This window comes from Arachis ipaensis, chromosome B1, assembly GCF_059453495.1.
Source record: "Arachis ipaensis isolate K30076 ecotype BB chromosome B1, ASM5945349v1, whole genome shotgun sequence".
NCBI classification, from domain to species: domain Eukaryota; kingdom Viridiplantae; phylum Streptophyta; class Magnoliopsida; order Fabales; family Fabaceae; genus Arachis; species Arachis ipaensis.
In genome coordinates, this window is record NC_142436.1 from 8,402,353 (window position 1) to 8,420,989 (window position 18,637).

General features: G+C 39.2%; 1 protein-coding gene across 1 annotated transcript; it reads right to left on the reverse strand.

Annotated features, from left to right (window-relative positions):
• Nucleotides 1-1,506: 1,506 nt before the first annotated feature.
• Nucleotides 1,507-3,020, reverse strand: LOC107645582 (uncharacterized). Its single transcript, XM_016349635.1, has 3 exons — nt 2,751-3,020; nt 1,861-2,449; nt 1,507-1,649 (listed from the first exon to the last, which is right to left on the reverse strand). Exons 1-3 carry the CDS (start codon nt 3,018-3,020, stop codon nt 1,507-1,509), a joined length of 1,002 nt encoding a protein of 333 aa, XP_016205121.1.
• Nucleotides 3,021-18,637: the final 15,617 nt, after the last annotated feature.

An 18,637-nucleotide genomic window follows, 5' to 3' on the forward strand; every position in this document is an offset into this window, starting at 1 on the left:
CCATTGAAAAATATCTCTGGGATGGAAAATTAGTACAGTTGAAGCTGAAATTAGAATATTAAAAATGTGGAATATTATGTTGTTTGTGTTTGTTATTATTTTTGGAATTGTGATTGTAGCTTGTGGATTAGGTGGGATGAAATATATTTAACTGTATATCAGTTATGTGAATGAAGCATTGTTATGTATTTAATGAGAAAATAGAAATGGAATTTTATGTTCTCTTTGCTAATGATATATCCTGTAAAAATTCTTTAAAACTGAGATTATATATGAAGCTGCTATGAGTCTGTATATGAAGACAAGATCAGGAGCTGGCTCTAATAACTATATATGTAGTATGCACTTCCATTAGTGAATAAATTTAAGTGTATAGTTCATTTGTGATAAAGATATAAATAGATGAGATGTTATGACAAAAGAAAATCTAATAGAACCTTGTGTGGTTCTTGCACTTGACAGAAGACCCAGAAATAAGTAATTTATTAAGTAATTCATCGTCATTAATCATTGTCAATATCACAGCATTAGCAATAGCAGTATCTGTATCATACCTTAGATACCCTAGATAACATAGTTTCAAATATCCTAAACCAAAACAGATTACTCTACATAACATAGTAACAAAATATCAAAAGAGCATAGTTTGATCAAATGCTCTCTACAAAATATGTTCTACACAACTTCCAGTCAACATTGCAAAGCGTTTTCTATTTTGTTGTTGGTGGTTTGAAGCCTGGGGTGGGGACGAATGTCATAAACTCTGCCAAGCGTGCAGCTGTCCCAGAACTTGCTCCTTGCATTGGGTCCACATTGAAAGTTGTTTTCCTCTTAGATTGCAACTTGTGAGGCCTTGTCACCTATTGTGGAGGTGGAGTTGGGTCTGATGGAGGGACCTAGTAAAATTGTGAACAGAAATAGTGACCAATACAACCCAATAAAAACCAATCAATATGTTATCAAATAGTATCAATCAGTTAGATCTACCCAACATTTACTCGTGTATTATAAACCAATATAAACCAGTTAACAGTTAATCAAATATTAGAAACCAAACACTACATGTTCCTGATTTTCCGGCTGTGAGTAAGTGGGTTGGGTGAGTACAATCTCTGAAGCATTTGCATCAGCAACAGCTTGACCTAGTGCTAATGGAGCATTTTCATTAATCTCAGCAGCTTGGGTGTTAGTAGTAGCAGCGTTTGCTGGATCTGTACCCTCTCCAGAGTTAGAACCTTTTTCTTTTGCAACAACAGCCGCTGCTGCATTAACAAGGGCACTAGCAAGGTCATCAGCTTTCCTATGAGCGCAACTCCTCTTTGTTTGCCCTCTCGTACCACAGTAAGTACATGTGAATTCTTTGTATTTCCTCTTCAACTTGGTTTCAGTTTTTGACTTCTTAACACTAGATGATTCTTCATCAGCATCCTTCTGTCTTTTTTGGGTTATTGGCCCTGGCTTTCGCTTCATTTTAGGTGCATAAGGCCTATTTTGTTCACTTCTCTCCTAAAGATCTTGTCCTGGTATTGGATTGAGAGAGTGCTTGTAGGTATCTCTATAAGCTTCCATGGTCAGCCAATGATGACAAAAATCCTCAGCATTTCGATTTATCTTGGAGATGGCTGCACATGCATGGACACACGGCATGCCTACAAGGACAGATGTTATGAAACAGTATCCAACAATCTATTTAAATAGAGACTAATCACCAGAGACATAAAACATAGTGAAACAAATAAGAACACTTAAATGAATACAAACCAGTCACTATCTAATCTAAACTATGTTTAATTAAATGAATACAAACCACTCACTATCTAATCTAAACTATGTTTAAGCAATTATTGGCTACCTCAGTACCTGTTATTTGCCAAAATCTACAGGTGCATATGCTCTTTCCCAAGTCAACAGCCATGTTGGTAGGCCAACCGTGGATCTCAAATCTTTGATACTCTTCGTCTCCACTCCAGATCGGTGTCCATTTTTGAGATTCTTTCCGAATTTTCTGCAATCTACTATGTTGGATTGGTGGGAGCTTACCAACATGGTGGGATAACTTGACCTTGTTTTTTGCAATGGACCGCATCGCAAACATCCGAACCTCCTCTAACAAGGTGATTATAGGCTTAGCTCTGTATTCCTTGATCCTCGAGTTAAAAACCTCGCAGGCATTGTTACAAATGTTATCAATTTTTTGATCGTGTCGGAAATATGCCCTAGTCCATGCTTCTTTAGGCCACTTATCCAAATATGCCCAAGCTCCCTCGTTGAGTCTCTTTAACCTATCCATCTTCTGATCAAAACCATGGCGAGTTGTTTCCCTAGCACACTCCCATAATAGTCCTCTGTACTCCTGCTCTTTCCATTGTTTGTTAAAATTCTTCCATAGATGCCAGACACATCGATGGTGTACATTGGGCATAAGCTCCTTTACTGCTGAAGCCAAACCCTGGACCAGCAACACATGAAAATTCAATTATTGTGCCTCAAACAGACCCCCAAAATATTTTAAGTGACCTCAAACAGACCCCCCAAAATACATTAAGTGACTTCAAACAGGCCCTCGCAACGAATACATTTACTAATCACAGTCCATTACAGCAAGTACGAAATGATTATGCAAATGCAAATAAATCTTACTAATCACAGTCCTCACAGCAAGTATGAATTGATTATGCAAATAAAATCTTACTAATCACAGTCCTCACAACAAGTGTGAATTGATTCCCCAAATACATTTACTCATTTACCTTTTGCATGTCTGACATAAAAGCCCATTTGTTAGCCATGTAGTCACCCAAGTCATCAAGTAGCATGTCCAAAAACCACCTCCAATTCTCTTTATTCTCAACATCAACAATTGCCCACGCAATTGGATATATATGGTTGTTGGCGTCGTGAGCCACTGCTGAGAGTATTTGTCCCCCAAACTGAGTCTTCAAGAAGGCTCCGTCGAGTCCGATCAGTGGGCAGCAGCCAGCCTTAAAACCCTTCTTACATCCATCCAGGCATACATACATTTTTTCAAATATAGGATCATCCCCTTGTAGATATGTACCAATATTTACTGTTGAACCAGGATTACTCTTAAGTAGAGTTTCTGCATAATCTCTAACCAAACCGTACTAGGCAGCTGCATCACCGTAAACAATATTTCTTGCTTCCATTAAAGCGCTGGTTAGTGATGATTTGTTTCGGTCCAGGTCACACCTTCTCCTGAAATATGATTTAGCCTCACTGTGCTTTAAGCTCGGATACCTCCTCAATTTCTTTACCAACTTGCCAGCAAGTCATCTCCTGTTGGCTGCCCTGTTTTTGCTCATCCTAGGACATATGTGTTCATTCTTAAATATTTTTATTTGCCAGCATGTCTCATCAGAATCCCTGGATGCATAAGCAACCCATGAACATCTAACCATATCCTCATCTTCTCCCATTGTCCACTTGCAAATAGCTCTGACTCTGTAGCTCTCATTCCTTCTAAATTTAATCCCCCTACCTTCTTGAATGGTGAATTCTCTCACAGCATCCATAAATTCATTCTTGTTACTGAACTTCATTCCAACTTGTAGCTTTAGTTCACCGAATCGGCCACCCTCGGAGAAGATTGGGTGCACATCATCAGCATCATCATCATCACTCCACTCCTCATCTGAGTTTAGGGGGGTTTTCAATTCTTCAGACTTCCAAGAGTCGTTTTCACCAGAATCATCGTGAATCGGATCATATGCATCATAAGATTTTTTATTGTTTTCTCTGTTACCCAGTACTTGCACCCAATCTACTTCTTCATCAGAGTTCTCCACAACCAGACCGTCATCTTCCTCTACTATTTTCTCATTGCCCTTCTTCCAGGCAGCACCTGGAGCATGCTTTAACTTAAATTCCCTCAACCTAGCTGTTGAGAGACCACCTTCAATATCTGATTCAGTAGAACTGTCTTGTGCTCCAGGCTTGTATAGGCTGTCTTCTGCAGATTTGTACGAATCATGTGAGTCACTGTCACTGCCATTGCTGTCATCGAGGCTTACATAGGTTTTTTTGCTGCCAGTATCTTGTTTTTGTCCCACTACTCTTCCTTTTAGTCTAGCAGAGGATCTTGTTGCAGTATGAATTGATTTGGATGAAGTGGATTTAGATTTATGGGCTGATTTGGGTGTTGGATTGGGATTGAATGCTGATTTGGGTGTTGGAGTGGGTTTGGGCCCAGACTTGGGTCTGGACTTAATTGTATTTGATGTGGGATTGGGTTTAGGTGCTGGTTTGGATGTGGACTTGGGCTTAGACCCTGGTTTGAGTATGGGCTTAGGTGTCTCCTTAGGTGCAGGTTTGGGCTTAGGTGTAGGCTGAGGTTTCTCCTTAGTTGCTGGCCTGGGCTTAGGTGTGGGTTTATGTGCTGGTTTTGGTTGTGGTATCTCCTTCAACAGGGGGGTAGAAGCAGATGCAGGTTGGGACTTGGATGATGCATTGGAAGGGCCTTCACTTGTGCTGTTGATGGGTGATTTGATATGGGATGGACTGGTTGGTGTATTATTCTTTGGGCTAGGTGTGGTCCCTTCGACAACGTTTTCTACACCAGTGGTATTGGGTGTTAGCTCTCTCAATTCAGGTGCTTCTTCCTCTACCATGGGTTGGGAAACTCCATGCTCATAGTATATGTGCACTGTTCCCCCATTATTCTTTGCATAGAAGCACATCTCTACTAGCTCTTTGTCATGACTTAGTGCTCGCAGTCTACTCTTCATAGATCTACCAGGAACAAGCCACCAACACTCAACCATGTTATCATAACCTAGGACCTTGTAGTAGTCTCTCAGTGAAAATACATCTAATACGTCCTCATCCAACCCAGTCAACTCATCAGTGTGATCATTGTCATAAACCAAACTGTCATTTAATTTGGTGACAAAATTGCCTCCATGATGATACACAATCGTTATACGTTCATCCATCTATAAATAAGATTAAGGAGACAATGGTTAAAAACAACACTAAATTCAATAAATTGACAACAACACTAATTTCAATTTGTCTCATACAATCCTTAATCATGAAATATGAAAGAATAAAGCAAGTAAAATCAACAAAATTTGAATATACTTACATATATAATTGTTCCCATTTAAAGGAAATATTAAAAGTGATCATAAGTGATTAATGGGAGAAACTATTCAAATTAGAACATTAAGAAGAAAAATTAAAGATACGGTATAATCCCCATTTACTCAAACTTCTTCAAATATTTTTTACCAAAAGAGCACATTCTTCCATTTAACAAATTGATATGCAAAGAGTTAAAGTCAACTAATGTTAATGAAGCAACTACTAGGATAAACACAAGATTCATCCATAGAATTCACACATGCATATATTCAACCCTATTATTAATATAATCTACAAACTTATCAATATAATATAAGTTGACAATGGTGTTCAACTGAGTTTAAGAATTGTCCTATATTAGCAATTTATGTGTTCTGCTACATTAGATGAAAATATGGAAACAAGCTCCTTTTTTAATGTGATAAGGATCCGTAGAAAACTATGCTAGGATAAGGGAAGAAAGGAATATCTAGAACAAGACGAACATAATGAAAAAATTAGCATAAACTCTGTTAACGAAACAATAATCAAAAGTTAAATACACTGCAATGACTGGCCAAAATACAAAATCCTCAGTTCATGATTATCACTTAAACATTTATGGTGGTCATTGATGCATATAATGTTCAGCACAGAAAATATTTTATTTTTACAAGAAATTATCCAATCAACAATTAAATTAAAATGGGATATGAAGGAGTATAATTGTTATTTTAAAATGGAATATGAAGAATCAAAGACTACTCAAACGGATAAAGAATTGAACGATTCGGTTGATCACAGCCACACACATGTAAAAAAATTAAACCTTAACATACAAAAATTCTATCATCATCAACAACCATAATCAACCACATTCTCTCAAAGTTTCACTGATCAAGTAGGGTGAAAAAAATGAAAAACAACACACAACCAACATTTTGATAAAAACAGAGCACGATAGTTGAGAGCATCGATTTTGTTACTATCCTGTTTTTCAAAAGATGACTCCCAGGTAATTAATCTTCACAATGGGGGTAGAAAGAAGTAAGAAAAGCTTCAAAGCTCCATTACTGTGACATCCATGGTGCTTCTCTGACGGGAAGGAAAACGAGAGGAAGTGGAGGAAGAGAAAGGGTCAACTGAGTCTCAACTTTGGAGTGGTTAGTGTTTGGATTTTCATTTAACTCCTTCCTAGGGGATACGACGTCATTTCTAACAATTTCGGCGCCAACAGTAAAACGGCATCGTTTTGAGACTGCCAGGTGTCATTTAAATTTGCCAGGTCAGCTCTCCGGTGATGGAAAACGCCGGAAGGGCCAAATTGAGGCTCGAGGCAAAATTTCAAGGTACAATTAGAGTCAATTGAAACCTTAAGGGCTAAATTGAGTCGGGGTCAAATTTCAGGGGCTAATTTGAGTATTAACTCGCTAAATGTATATTCTATGAGTTCAGTCTAAGTTTGGTCTTCTATAAGGTAATTAGATTCTAGTTTATTGTATGCAACGCAAAGCTTTCTTTTTAAGATGATCAGTGACAATCAAAACGTTTTCATTAAGTGTAAATTAATAAGTGACAACATATAAATAAATGTTCAAAATGGTCCCAAAATTTCAAATCGCTACTCAATTTAGTCTTCTACTTTTAAAAATGACCAACTAAATTTCTGAAATTCCAAAACGTGTATCTTCGTTAGTCCCTTAAATAAGTGTCGTCTAAATGTTGATGATGTGGAACGCGAAGTGTCATGTGGGCATTCCAGCTGTATGCAGATGTATACCAAGCTTGAATAGTTGAATATGATTCAAATTAGTATCTAGAATTGCTTAATAATATCTAAATTAATCTATTTTTAATTATAAAATCTTAATCACCAAATTATTGTCTTCTCTTCTTCGACTTTTTTGATGTCATCTTCTCTTCTTTGACATTTCCGCTATCTTCCAGTTCATCTTATTTTCTCGTCTTCGTCTGCGTGTGGTGGGGAGAGATGCCAAAGTAGCTCAAGTAGGAATAACTCTGTAGGGAGACCTTATAGCAACAAAGGAATATGCAATAGGGGAGGTAAGAACGTTGTTTTCTGCAACTGCGGGCTTCGGATAGTGATGAAGTACTCAACGATGACAGAGAATTCTAGTTGACCATTTTATGGTTGTCCAAACTATGAGGTAAAGTTATGGCTCTGAAGAAAATGTTAAGATGGTTCCACTTTGAGGTTAGATTTACCTGCATTTTTTAATTTGTAGTATGAAATCCATTGTAATTTCTTCCACTAGGATAATGGATGTGAAGAACCAGTTTGTGCAACACTCATTCGACAAGAAATTTTGCATGAGTTTAATTAGAGGATGACAAGTTTGGAGAGTGATGTTAAGTGCTTGAAGATGATGATAATGGTGTTGCTACCTTTTGGTGTGTGTTTATGTTTTAGCTTGTTGGATTTTATTTCCAATAAATGATGATTATGTTGTGAAATTTTAAATTTCTTAAGTGCTATGTAATGTGTTGATGAAAATGCAACGAAATGGAATATTAAGTTTGCATGAGTTCAATTCTTGAATGATGTATTTGTTCTGATAAAGTTATGATCAATTAAACAAAAAATAGATAAATAAAAGCATACAAAAAAGCTAAATATGAATTTAAGTTAACATAACATCACATTTCTCGGAGTATGAAACGAGTGTTTTTGTGCTAAAGCACAATGTGCATAACATACTATCACAACCCAAAATATCATAAGTCATAACAACATCAAAGGCCATACATACAGGTTTCAAAAGTTACACCACAAAAAACATAACATTGTTTAACCTTAGCATTCAACCACAACAGTATCAACTCAAAAAGTAATTACACATTGTTCTAGCTACACATTACAAGTTTATAAAAGGGAACTGCATCGTGAGAATTTTTTTCAATGGGTTGAATATTGGGGTTGAAACAAACTTCAAGAAGGAGGTCAACTTTCCAAAGGTTCCTGCACTAGCTCCCTGACTAGTCTCTCTTGAAATCTCAGTTGGATGTGGAGCAGCAACAGTAGCAGTAGTGATTGCAGTTGTCCTCTTGATAGAGAGTTTGTTGTGCCTTTCACTTTTAGTCCTCAGAAGTCCTTTCTTGGCATTCTTTGTAGTCTGTGATAGCAATAACAACAATAACATCCATAACACTAACAACAACAACAACAACAAAAAATTTAATAATAACAACAATTACCTTAGTTGTAGGTTCTTATTCAACTCCTTAACCCCAACCTCAGCTCCTGCACCAACAACCTTACCTTCCTGACCTTCAGCACCAGCGTCACCCTCATTTGCAGCATCTTCGGCATATTTTGCAGTAGCTGCTAGCTCATCAGCCTTTTTTTTTTTGCTATTTCATAATCCCTTGTTGTGTAACCAATATCTCCACATGTCCCACAAGTGAATTTGCCATATTTTCTCTTCAATTTTATTGCAGTGCGCTCCTAACTCCCCCTAACAAGTGCCTCATGTGCATCTTTTTTTCTTACATAATGTAATAGCCTTTCATGGGGCTTGCTCCTTACAGGTGGTAAGCAATGGAGGTATTGTGAGGTCTTTCACAACTCTTAACCTCTTACAGGGTTGATATGGTACTCATAAGTTTTGTTGTAGGATCTCATTGTTAGCCATACATGAACATAATTCTCGAGCCTGCTATTCATGACTGAAATTACAACTATTTAATGACGACAAGGTAACCCTAGCAAACAATAAAATTGAGTAATTAAGTGTTTAGGATAGGTATTCTACCGTACAATTATACACAAGAAAATAAAATATTGCTTACTCGATAACTGCTAAGATCTGCAGCTACATGTTTGGTTTCCCAAATCAAACATGATCTCAGCCACATCTCCAAACCACATTGGTGTATGATACCTGCTGTGATACCTCTCCTTCGCAAGTCTACTTGTTGAATCGGAGGTAGGTGTCCCACATGGCTAGAGAGTTTCAGTTAGTTCCTTGCCATATTAATCATAGCATACCTCCTATCCTCCTCCAGTAAAGTCAAGGCGGATTTGCATCTATATGGTTTAGTGGCAGCATTAAACACCTCACACACGTTACACACATTGTCAACTTTTGGAAAGTCCTTGTAGTGAGTCCTGGTCCATGCATGCCTAGAAAACTTGTCTAAATACGTTCACGCCTTCTTATTTACCCTCTTTGTTGACTGCATATGTCCATTGAATTCCTGGATGGTCATTACTTTAACACACTTCTAAAACAAGCTCTTCAGGTGTGAGTCCTTCTATTGCTTCTGGAAGTTTTGCCACAGGTGCCATGCACATAAACGGTGATGCGCGCCTAACATAACCTCACGCAATACTGGGATCAGACCCTACAAAGCAACAAAATAGTCCTTCAATATAGGTTACAGTCACTGATAACTGGTGCACGAATTGTGAATCACACTTTCACAACTCGTACCACTAACCAGCAAGTGCACTGGGTCGTCCAAGTAATACCTTACGTGAGTAAGGGTCGAATCCCACGGAGATTGTTGGTTTGAAGCAATCTATGGTTACTCTGTAAATCTTAGTTAGGAAGTCAATTATATTTATCAGTTGAATTGCGAATAAACAGGAGAGCATGAATTAAAAGTTACTTGTTATGCAGTAATGGAGAATATGTTGGAGTTTTGGAGATGCTTTGTCTTCTGAATCTCTGCTTTCCTCTGTCTTCTGATTCACGCACGGACGTCCTCCTATGGCAAGCTGTGTGTAGGTGGATCACCGTTGTCAATGGCTACCATCCATCCTTCCAGTGAAAAGATTCCAAGTGCGTTGTCACCGCACGGCTAATCATCTGCAGGTTTTCAGTCATACCGGAATAGGATCTGCTATCCTTTTGCGTCTGTCACTACGCCCAGCACTCGTGAGTTTGAAGTTCGTCACAGCCATCCAATCCCAGAATCCTACTCGGAATACCACAGACAAGGTTTAGACTTTTCGGATTCTCATGAATGCCGCCATCAGTTCTAGCTTATACCACGAAGATTCTGATTAAGGAATCTAGAGATATTCATTCAATCGGATATAGAACGAAGGTGGTTGTCAGGCACACGTTCATGGTTTGAGGAAGGTGATGAGTGTCATGGATCATCACCTTCATCACAGTTAAGCGCAAATGAACATCTTAGATAGGAACAAGCATGTTTGAGTGGAAAACAGAAATACTTGCATTAATTCATTGAGACACAGCAAAGCTCCTCACCCCCAACAATGGAGTTTAGAGACTCATGCCATCAAAGAGTACAAAGTTTAGATCTAAAATATCATGAGATACAAAATAAGTCTCTAAAAGTTGTTTAAATACTAAACTAGTAGCCTAGGTTTACAAAAAATGAGTAAACTATGATGGATGATGCAGAGATCCACTTCTGGGGCCCACTTGGTGTGTGCTGGGGCTGAAATTTAAGCAATTCACGTGCAGAGGCCATTTGTGGAGTTGAACGCCAGTTTTTGTGCCAGTTTGGGCGTTCAACTCCAGCTTTTGATCCTTTTCTGGCGCTGGACGCCAGAATTGGGCAGAGAACTGGCATTGAACGCCAGATTACGTCATCTATCCTTGTGCAAAGTATAGACTATTATATATTGCTGGAAAGCCCTGGATGTCTACTTTCCAACGCAATTGGAAGCATGCCATTTCGATTTCTGTAGCTCTAGAAAATTCACTTTGAGTGCAGGGAGGTCAGAATCCAACAGCATCAGCAGTCCTTTTTCAGCCTGAATCAGATTTTTGCTCAGCTCCTTCAATTTCAGCCAGAAAAATACCTGAAATTACAGAAAAACACACAACTCATAGTAAAGTCCAGAAATATGAATTTTTCCTAAAAACTAATGGAAATAAACTATAAACTAACTAAAACATACTAAAAACTATATGAAATTAACCCCAAAAAGCGTATAAAATATCCACTCATCACAACACCAAACTTAAATTGTTGCTTGTCCTCAAGCAACTAGACAAATAAAATAGAAGACTAATAGGTTGAGAAGCAATAATATTTCAGAGTTTTTGAGTGAAGCTCAGATTCTAATTAGATGAGCGGGACTAGTAGCTTTTTGCTTCTGAACAGTTTTGGCATCTCACTTTATCCATTGAAGCTCAGAGTGATTGGCATCTATAGGAACTTAGAATTCAGATAGTGTTATTGATTCTCCTATTTCAGTGTGATGATTCTTGAACACAGCTATTTTATGAGTCTTGGCCGTGGCCCTAAGCACTTTGTTTTCCAGTATTACCACCGGATACATAAATGCCACAGACACATAATTGGGTGAACCTTTTCAGATTGTGGCTCAGCTTTGCTAAAGCCCCCAATTAGAGGTGTCCAGTATTCTTAAGCACACTCTTCTTTTTGCTTTGGACCTTGACTTTAACCGCTCAGTCTCAAGTTCTCACTTGACATCTACACGCCACAAGCACATGGTTAGGGACAGCTTGGTTTAGCCGCTTAGACCAGGATTTTATTCCTTTAGGCCCTCCTATCCACTGATGCTCAAAGCCTTGGGATCCTTTTTATTTGCCCTTGCCTTTTGGTTTTAAGGGTTATTGGCTTTTTGCTCTCGCCTCTTGGTTTTAAGAGCTTTTGGCTTTTTCTGCTTGCTTTTTCTTTTTCTCTCTTTTTTTTTCGCCTATTTTATTATATATATTTTTTTTTCTGCAAGCTTTGTTCTTTGCTGCTTTTTCTTGCTTCAAGAATCATTTTTATGATTTTTCAGATTATCAATAACATGTCTCATGTTCATCATTCTTTCAAGAGCCAACATATTTAACAGTCTTAAACAACAAATTCAAAAGACATATGCACTGTTCAAGCATTCATTCAGAAGACAGAAAGCATTGCCACCACATGTTACTAATTAGAATTTTTCTTATTAAAAACTCGAAATTTTATTGCCTCTTATTCAAAAGATCTACTATTTTATTCATGTTTGCTGATGATGAGAAAAATAGACTATAACTTAATTGGGGATAAAATCAAAATAGACACTAATTACTACTAATGATCATGTAATGAAGACACAAACATAGATAAGCACTTACCATAGAGAAAACGAAAAACAGAGAAAGTAAGAACAAGGAACGAGTCCACCTTAGTGATGATGGCATTTCCTTCTTGAGGAACCAATGATGTTCTTGAGCTCTTTTATGTCTCTTCCTTGCCTTTGTGGCTTGATTCCTAGTGATTTTTGGTATTTCTATCCTCAGTTGCTTCCAATAATTATGTGGAGGGAAGTGCATTCCCTGAGGTATCTCAGGGATCTCTTGATTTGCAGCCACATGTTCTACCACTGAGCTATAGATCCTTCACATAATTGTTTTACCACACCAAACTTAGAATGTTGCTCGCCCTCGAGCAAAAGAAGAAGGAATAGATGAAGAAGAGGATGTGGAAAAAAACTAGGATTATGAGGAGGGAAGGTGGGGATCCTGTGGGGTCCACAGATCTTGAAATGATCCTGTGAGGTCCACAGATCTTGAAGTGTCAAGGCATTTACATCCCTGCACCAATTTAGGCATGCAGAATGCCCTTGCACACAACTCTGGGCGTTCAGCGCCAGGTTGTTGCCCATTTTGGGCATTCAACGCCCATTTACTAGCCATTTCTAGTGTTGAACGCCAGAACCATGCTTGTTCTGGGCATTCAGTGCCAGGATGTTGCCCATTTTGGGCGTTCAGCGCCAGAACCATGCTCTGTTCTGGCGTTGAACGCCAGACAGGTGCTTCCTCCAGGGTGTGATTTTTCTTCTGCTGTTTTTTATTCCGTTTTCAAATTTTAATATTTATTTTGTGACTCCACATGATCATAAACCTAATAAAATATGAAAAACCATGAAAGTAAATAAAAGTTGGGTTGCCTCCCAACAAGCGCTTCTTTAATGTCCTTAGCTGGACCTTGCTGAGCTTTTAATCTAGCTTCAACCTTGAGCACTCTTGCTCAACATTGCCTTCAAGATAGTGCTTGATTCTCTGTCCATTAACAATGAACTTCTTGTCAGAGTCAATATCTTGAAGCTCTACATAACCATATGGTGATACGCTTGTAATCACGTATGGTCCCCTCCACCGGGATTTCAATTTCCCGGGGAATAGCCTGAGTCTAGAGTTGAACAGCAGAACCTTCTGTCCCGGTTCAAAGATTCTAGATGACAACTTTCTGTCATGCCACTTTTTTTATTTCTCTTTATAAAGCTTGGCATTTTCGAAAGCTGTGAATCTGAACTCCTCTAGCTCATTTAGCTGGAGCAATCTTTTTTCTCCTGCTAATTTGGCATCAAAGTTTAGGAATTTGGTTGCCCAGTAGGCCTTATGTTCCAGTTCCACGGGCAGGTGACATGCCTTACCATACACGAGTTGGTATGGAGAGGTCCCTATAGGGGTCTTGAATGTTGTTCTGTAAGCCCACAGAGCATCATCCAAGCTCCGTACCCAATCCTTTCTACGGGTATTTACTGTCCGTTCCAGGATTCTCTTTAATTCTCTGTTAGAGACTTCAGCTTGCCCATTAGTTTGTGGATGATATGGAGTAGCCACCTTGTGGCGAATCCCATACCGAACCATGGCAGAGTAAAGCTGTTTATTGCAGAAGTGGGTGCCCCCATCACTGATGAGTACTCTAGGGACACCAAACCTGCTAAAGATATGTTTCTGGAGGAACTTCAGCACTGTTTTAGTATCATTGGTGGGTGTGGCAATGGCCTCAACCCATTTTGATACATAGTCAACTGCTACCAGAATATAAGTGTTTGAGTATGATGGTGGGAAAGGTCCCATGAAGTCAATTCCCCATACGTCAAACAACTCAATTTCCAAGATTTCTTGTTGAGGCATGGCGTAACCATGAGGCAGATTACCAGCTCTTTGGCAACTGTCACAGTTACGTACAAACTCTCGAGAATCTTTATAGAGTGTGGGCCAGTAGAAGCCACATTGGAGGACCTTGGTGGCTGTTCGCTCACCTCCGAAATGGCCTCCATATTGAGATCCGTGGCAATGCCACAGGATCCTCTGTGCTTCTTCTCTAGGCACACACCTACGTATAATTCCGTCTGCACATCTCTTAAAGAGATAAGGTTCATCCCACAAGTAGTACTTTGCATCAGTAATTAATTTTTTCTTTTGTACCCTGTTGTACTCCTTGGGTATGAACCTTGCAGCTTTATAGTTTACAATATCGGCAAACCATGGTACTTCCTGAATGGCAAATAAATGCTCATCCGGAAACGTCTCAGAGATCTCAAGAGAGGGGAGGGACGTCCCTTCCACTGGCTCTATCCGGGACAGATGATCAGCCACTTGGTTCTCTGTCCCTTTTCTGTCTCTTATTTCTATATCAAACTCTTGCAGAAGCAACACCCATCTGATGAGCTTGGGTTTTGAATCCTGCTTTGTGAGTAGATACTTAAGAGCAGCATGATCAGTATACACAATCACTTTTGATCCTACTAAGTATGATCTGAACTTGTCAATGGCGTAAACCACTGCAAGTAATTCTTTTTCTGTGGTTGTGTAATTTTTCTGGGCATCATTTAGAACGCAACTGGCATAATAAATGACATGCAGAAGCTTGTTATGCCTCTGTCCCAGTACTACACCAATGGCGTGATCACTGGCATCACACATTAGCTCAAATGGTAATGTCCAGTCTGGTGCAGAAATGACTGGTGCTGTGACCAGCTTAGCTTTCAGTGTCTCAAACGCCTGCAGGCACTCTGTGTCAAACACAAATGGCGTGTCAGCAGCTAGCAGATTGCTTAGAGGTTTTGCGATTTTTGAAAAATCCTTTATAAACCTCCTATAGAATCCTGCATGCCCCAGAAAGCTTCTGATTGCCTTAACATTGGCAGGTGGGGGTAATTTTTCAATTACCTCTATTTTTGCTTGATCCACCTCTATTCCCTTGTTTGAGATTTTATGCCCAAGAACAATTCCTTCAGTCACCATGAAGTGACACTTTTCCCAGTTTAAGACTAGGTTAGTCTCTTGGCATCTTTTCAAAACAAGTTTCAGGTGATCAAGACAGGAGCTGAATGAGTCTCCATATACTGAGAAGTCATCCATGAAGACTTCCAAAAATTTTTCCACCATATCAGAGAAAATAGAGAGCATGCATCTCTGGAAGGTTGCGGGCGCATTACATAGCCCAAATGGCATCCTTCTGTAAGCAAACACTCCGGATGGACATGTGAATGCTGTTTTCTCTTGATCCTGGGGATCTACTACAATCTGGTTATAGCCTGAGTAGCCATCCAAAAAGCAGTAATAATCATGACCTGCTAGTCTTTCTAGCATCTGGTCTATGAATGGTAAAGGAAAATGATCCTTTCTGGTGGCTGTATTGAGCCTTCTGTAGTCAATACACATGCGCCACCCTATAACTGTTCTTGTAGGAACCAGTTCATTTTTTTCATTATGAATCACTGTCATGCCTCCCTTTTTTGGGACGACTTGGACAGGGCTCACCCAGGGGCTATCAGAAATAGGATAAATAATCCCAGCCTCTAGTAATTTGGTGACCTCTTTCTGCACCACTTCCTTCATGGCTGGATTTAGCCGCCTCTGTGGTTGAACCACTGGTTTGGCATTATCCTCCAATAGGATTTTGTGCATGCATCTAGCAGGGCTTATGCCCTTAAGGTCACCTATGGACCACCTAAGAGCTGTCTTGTGTGTCCTTAGCACTTGAATAAGTGCTTCCTCTTCCTGTGAATTTAAAGCAGAGCTTATGATCACTGGAAAAGTGTCACCTTCTCCCAGAAATGCATATTTCAAGGATGGTGGTAATGGCTTGAGCTCGGGTTTAGGAGGTTTTTCCTCTTTCAGAAGAAAGTTCAGAGGTTCTTTCATGTCCTCTGAATCCTCCAAATCAGGCTGAACATCTTTAAAGATGTCTTCTAACTCTGATTCGAGACTCTCAGCCATGTTGATCTCTTCTACCAAGGAGTCAATGAGATCAACTTTCATGCAGTCTTTTGATGTGTCTGGATGCTGCATGGCTTTGACAGCATTCAACTTGAACTCATCATCATTGACTCTCAGGGTTATTTCCCCCTGTTGGACGTCAATGAGGGTTCGCCCAGTTGCTAGGAAGGGTCTTCCTAGAATGAGAGTAGCACTCTTGTGCTCCTCCATTTCCAGCACAACAAAGTCAGTGGGAAAGGCGAATGGCCCAACTCTGACAATCATGTCTTCAATCACGCCTGATGGGTATTTAGTGGAGCCATCAGCAAGTTGGAGCCATATCCGGGTTGGTTTAACTTCTTCAGTTAAGCCAAGCTTCCTGATAGTGGATGCAGGTATTAGGTTGATGCTTGCCCCAAGATCACATAAAGCTGTCATGGTGCAATTACCTTCTAATATGCATGGTATCATAAAACTCCCAGGGTCTTTAAGCTTTTCAGGAAAGCTCTTCAGAATGACTGCACTGCATTCTTCAGTGAGGAGAACTCTTTCTGTTTCTCTCCAATCCTTTTTATAACTCAAGATCTCTTTCATGAACTTGGCATAAGAAGGTATTTGCTCAAGTGCTTCTGCAAATGGAATCCTTATCTCAAGAGTCCTGAGATAATCTGCAAAGCGAGCAAATTGCTTATCCTGCTCCTCTTTCCGGAGTTTTTGAGGATAAGGTATCTTGGCTTTATATTCTTCAACCTTAGTTGCTGCAGGTTTATTGCCTACAAAAGTGGTTGAAGAAGCCTTTTTAGAGGGGCTGTTATCAGCATTTGTGTGTGTCTGATCCCTCACTGGCAATTGAGTGCCAGAGTTAGAAGCTGGAGTGAAACTGGACGCCAGCTCCTTGTCTGCTCCTGGCGTCTGAACACCAGAACTGTGCCCATTTTGGGCGTTCAACGCCAGATCCTTGCCCATTTCTGGCGTTGAACGCCAGTCCTGCTTTGTTTCTGGCGTTGAACGCTAGTTTTGGCCATGGTCTGGGCGTTCAGCGCCAGCCTTCCACCAATTTTCTAGCGCCAGAATTATTTTTCCCTGGGCTCTTACTGTCCTCAGGTGAATTTTGGGTGGTTTGCTCATTTCTTAGCTTTTTGCTGCCTTGAGGTGGGGTATTTAATGTTTTCCCACTTCTTAGTTGAACTGCTTGGCATTCTTCTGCTATTTGCCTTGACAGCTGCTGCTTTGTTTGCTTAAACTGTTCGTCCATATGTATATTAGCCATCCTTGTCTCTTGTAGTCTATCTTTGAATTCGGCTAACTGCCTTGTTAGGAAGTCCAATTGCTGATTGAATTCAGTAGCTTGTTTTACAGGACTGAGTTCAGCAGTTACTGTTTTAACCTCTTCATTCATGGAATGGTTGCTGCTTAGGTACAGATGCTGATTCCTGGCAACTGTATCAATGAGCTCTTGAGCCTCTTCAATTGTCTTTCTCATGTGGATAGATCCACCAGCTGAGTAATCTAGAGACATCTGAGCTCTTTCTGCAAACCCATAGTAGAAGATGTCTAACTGAACCCACTCTGAAAACATTTCAGAGGGGCATTTTCATAGCATCTCTCTGTATCTCTCCCAGGCATCATAAAGAGATTCATTATCTCCTTGTTTAAAGCCTTGGATGTCCAGCCTTAGCTGTGTCATCCGTTTTGGGAAAAAGTACTGATTCAGGAATTTTTCTGTCAGCTGTTTCCATGTCTTTATGCTGGCCTTAGGTTGGTTATTCAACCACCTCTTAGCTTGATCCTTTACAGCAAATGGAAACAGTAATAGTCTGTAGACATCCTGATCTATTTCTTTATCATGTACTGTGTCAGTAATCTGTAGAAACTGTGCCAGAAACTCTGTAGGTTCTTCCTGTGAAAGACCGGAATACTGGCAACTTTGCTGCACCATGATAATGAGCTGAGGATTCAACTCAAAGCTACTGACTCCAATGGAGGGTATGCAGATACTACTCCCATATGAAGCAGTAGAGGGGTTAGAATATGACCCCAGAGTCCTCTTGGACTGTTCATTTCCGCTTAGATCCATGATGGAGAAAGGGAGATGATGTAAAATAGAGAAAATATTTTTATTTATTTATTTATTAATTTATTTCGAAAATAAAATAAAAATAAATAAAAGTGGGTGAAGATTTTCAAAAAATTGAGGAGAGAGAAAGTGGTTAGGAAGTTTTAAAAAAATCTGAATTTTAAAAATTGATTTTCGAAAAAGATGCTTTAAAATAGAGAGAAAAGATATTTTTAAATTTTAAGAAGAGAGAGAAAAACAATAAGATAGCACAAGATTTAAAATTTTTAGATCTAATGTTCCTTATTTTCGAAATTTTTGGGGGGAAAACACCAAGGAACACCAAACTAAAAAATTTTAAGATCAAGACACAAGGAAAACTCAAGAACACTTTGAAGACTCTCAAGAACACAAGAACACAAGGGAAGAACACCAAACTTAAAAATTTTTTTAGAAAACCAAAATAAATTTTTGAAAAATTTTTTTTTTTTGAAAAATCAACAAGAAAACACCAAACTTAAAGTTTGGCACAAAATTTAATAGAGAAAATATTATTTATGAAAAA

Coding starts and splice junctions, on each gene's coding strand:
- LOC107645582 (XM_016349635.1), bottom strand. CDS start 3,020: ATGTATGTATGCCTGGATGGATGTAAGAAGGGTTTTAAGGCTGGCTGC. Junction 2,450..2,750: donor TTATGTCAGACATGCAAAAG/GTAAATGAGTAA, acceptor TTGCTGGTCCAG/GGTTTGGCTTCAGCAGTAAA. Junction 1,650..1,860: donor TAGATTTTGGCAAATAACAG/GTACTGAGGTAG, acceptor CTGTCCTTGTAG/GCATGCCGTGTGTCCATGCA.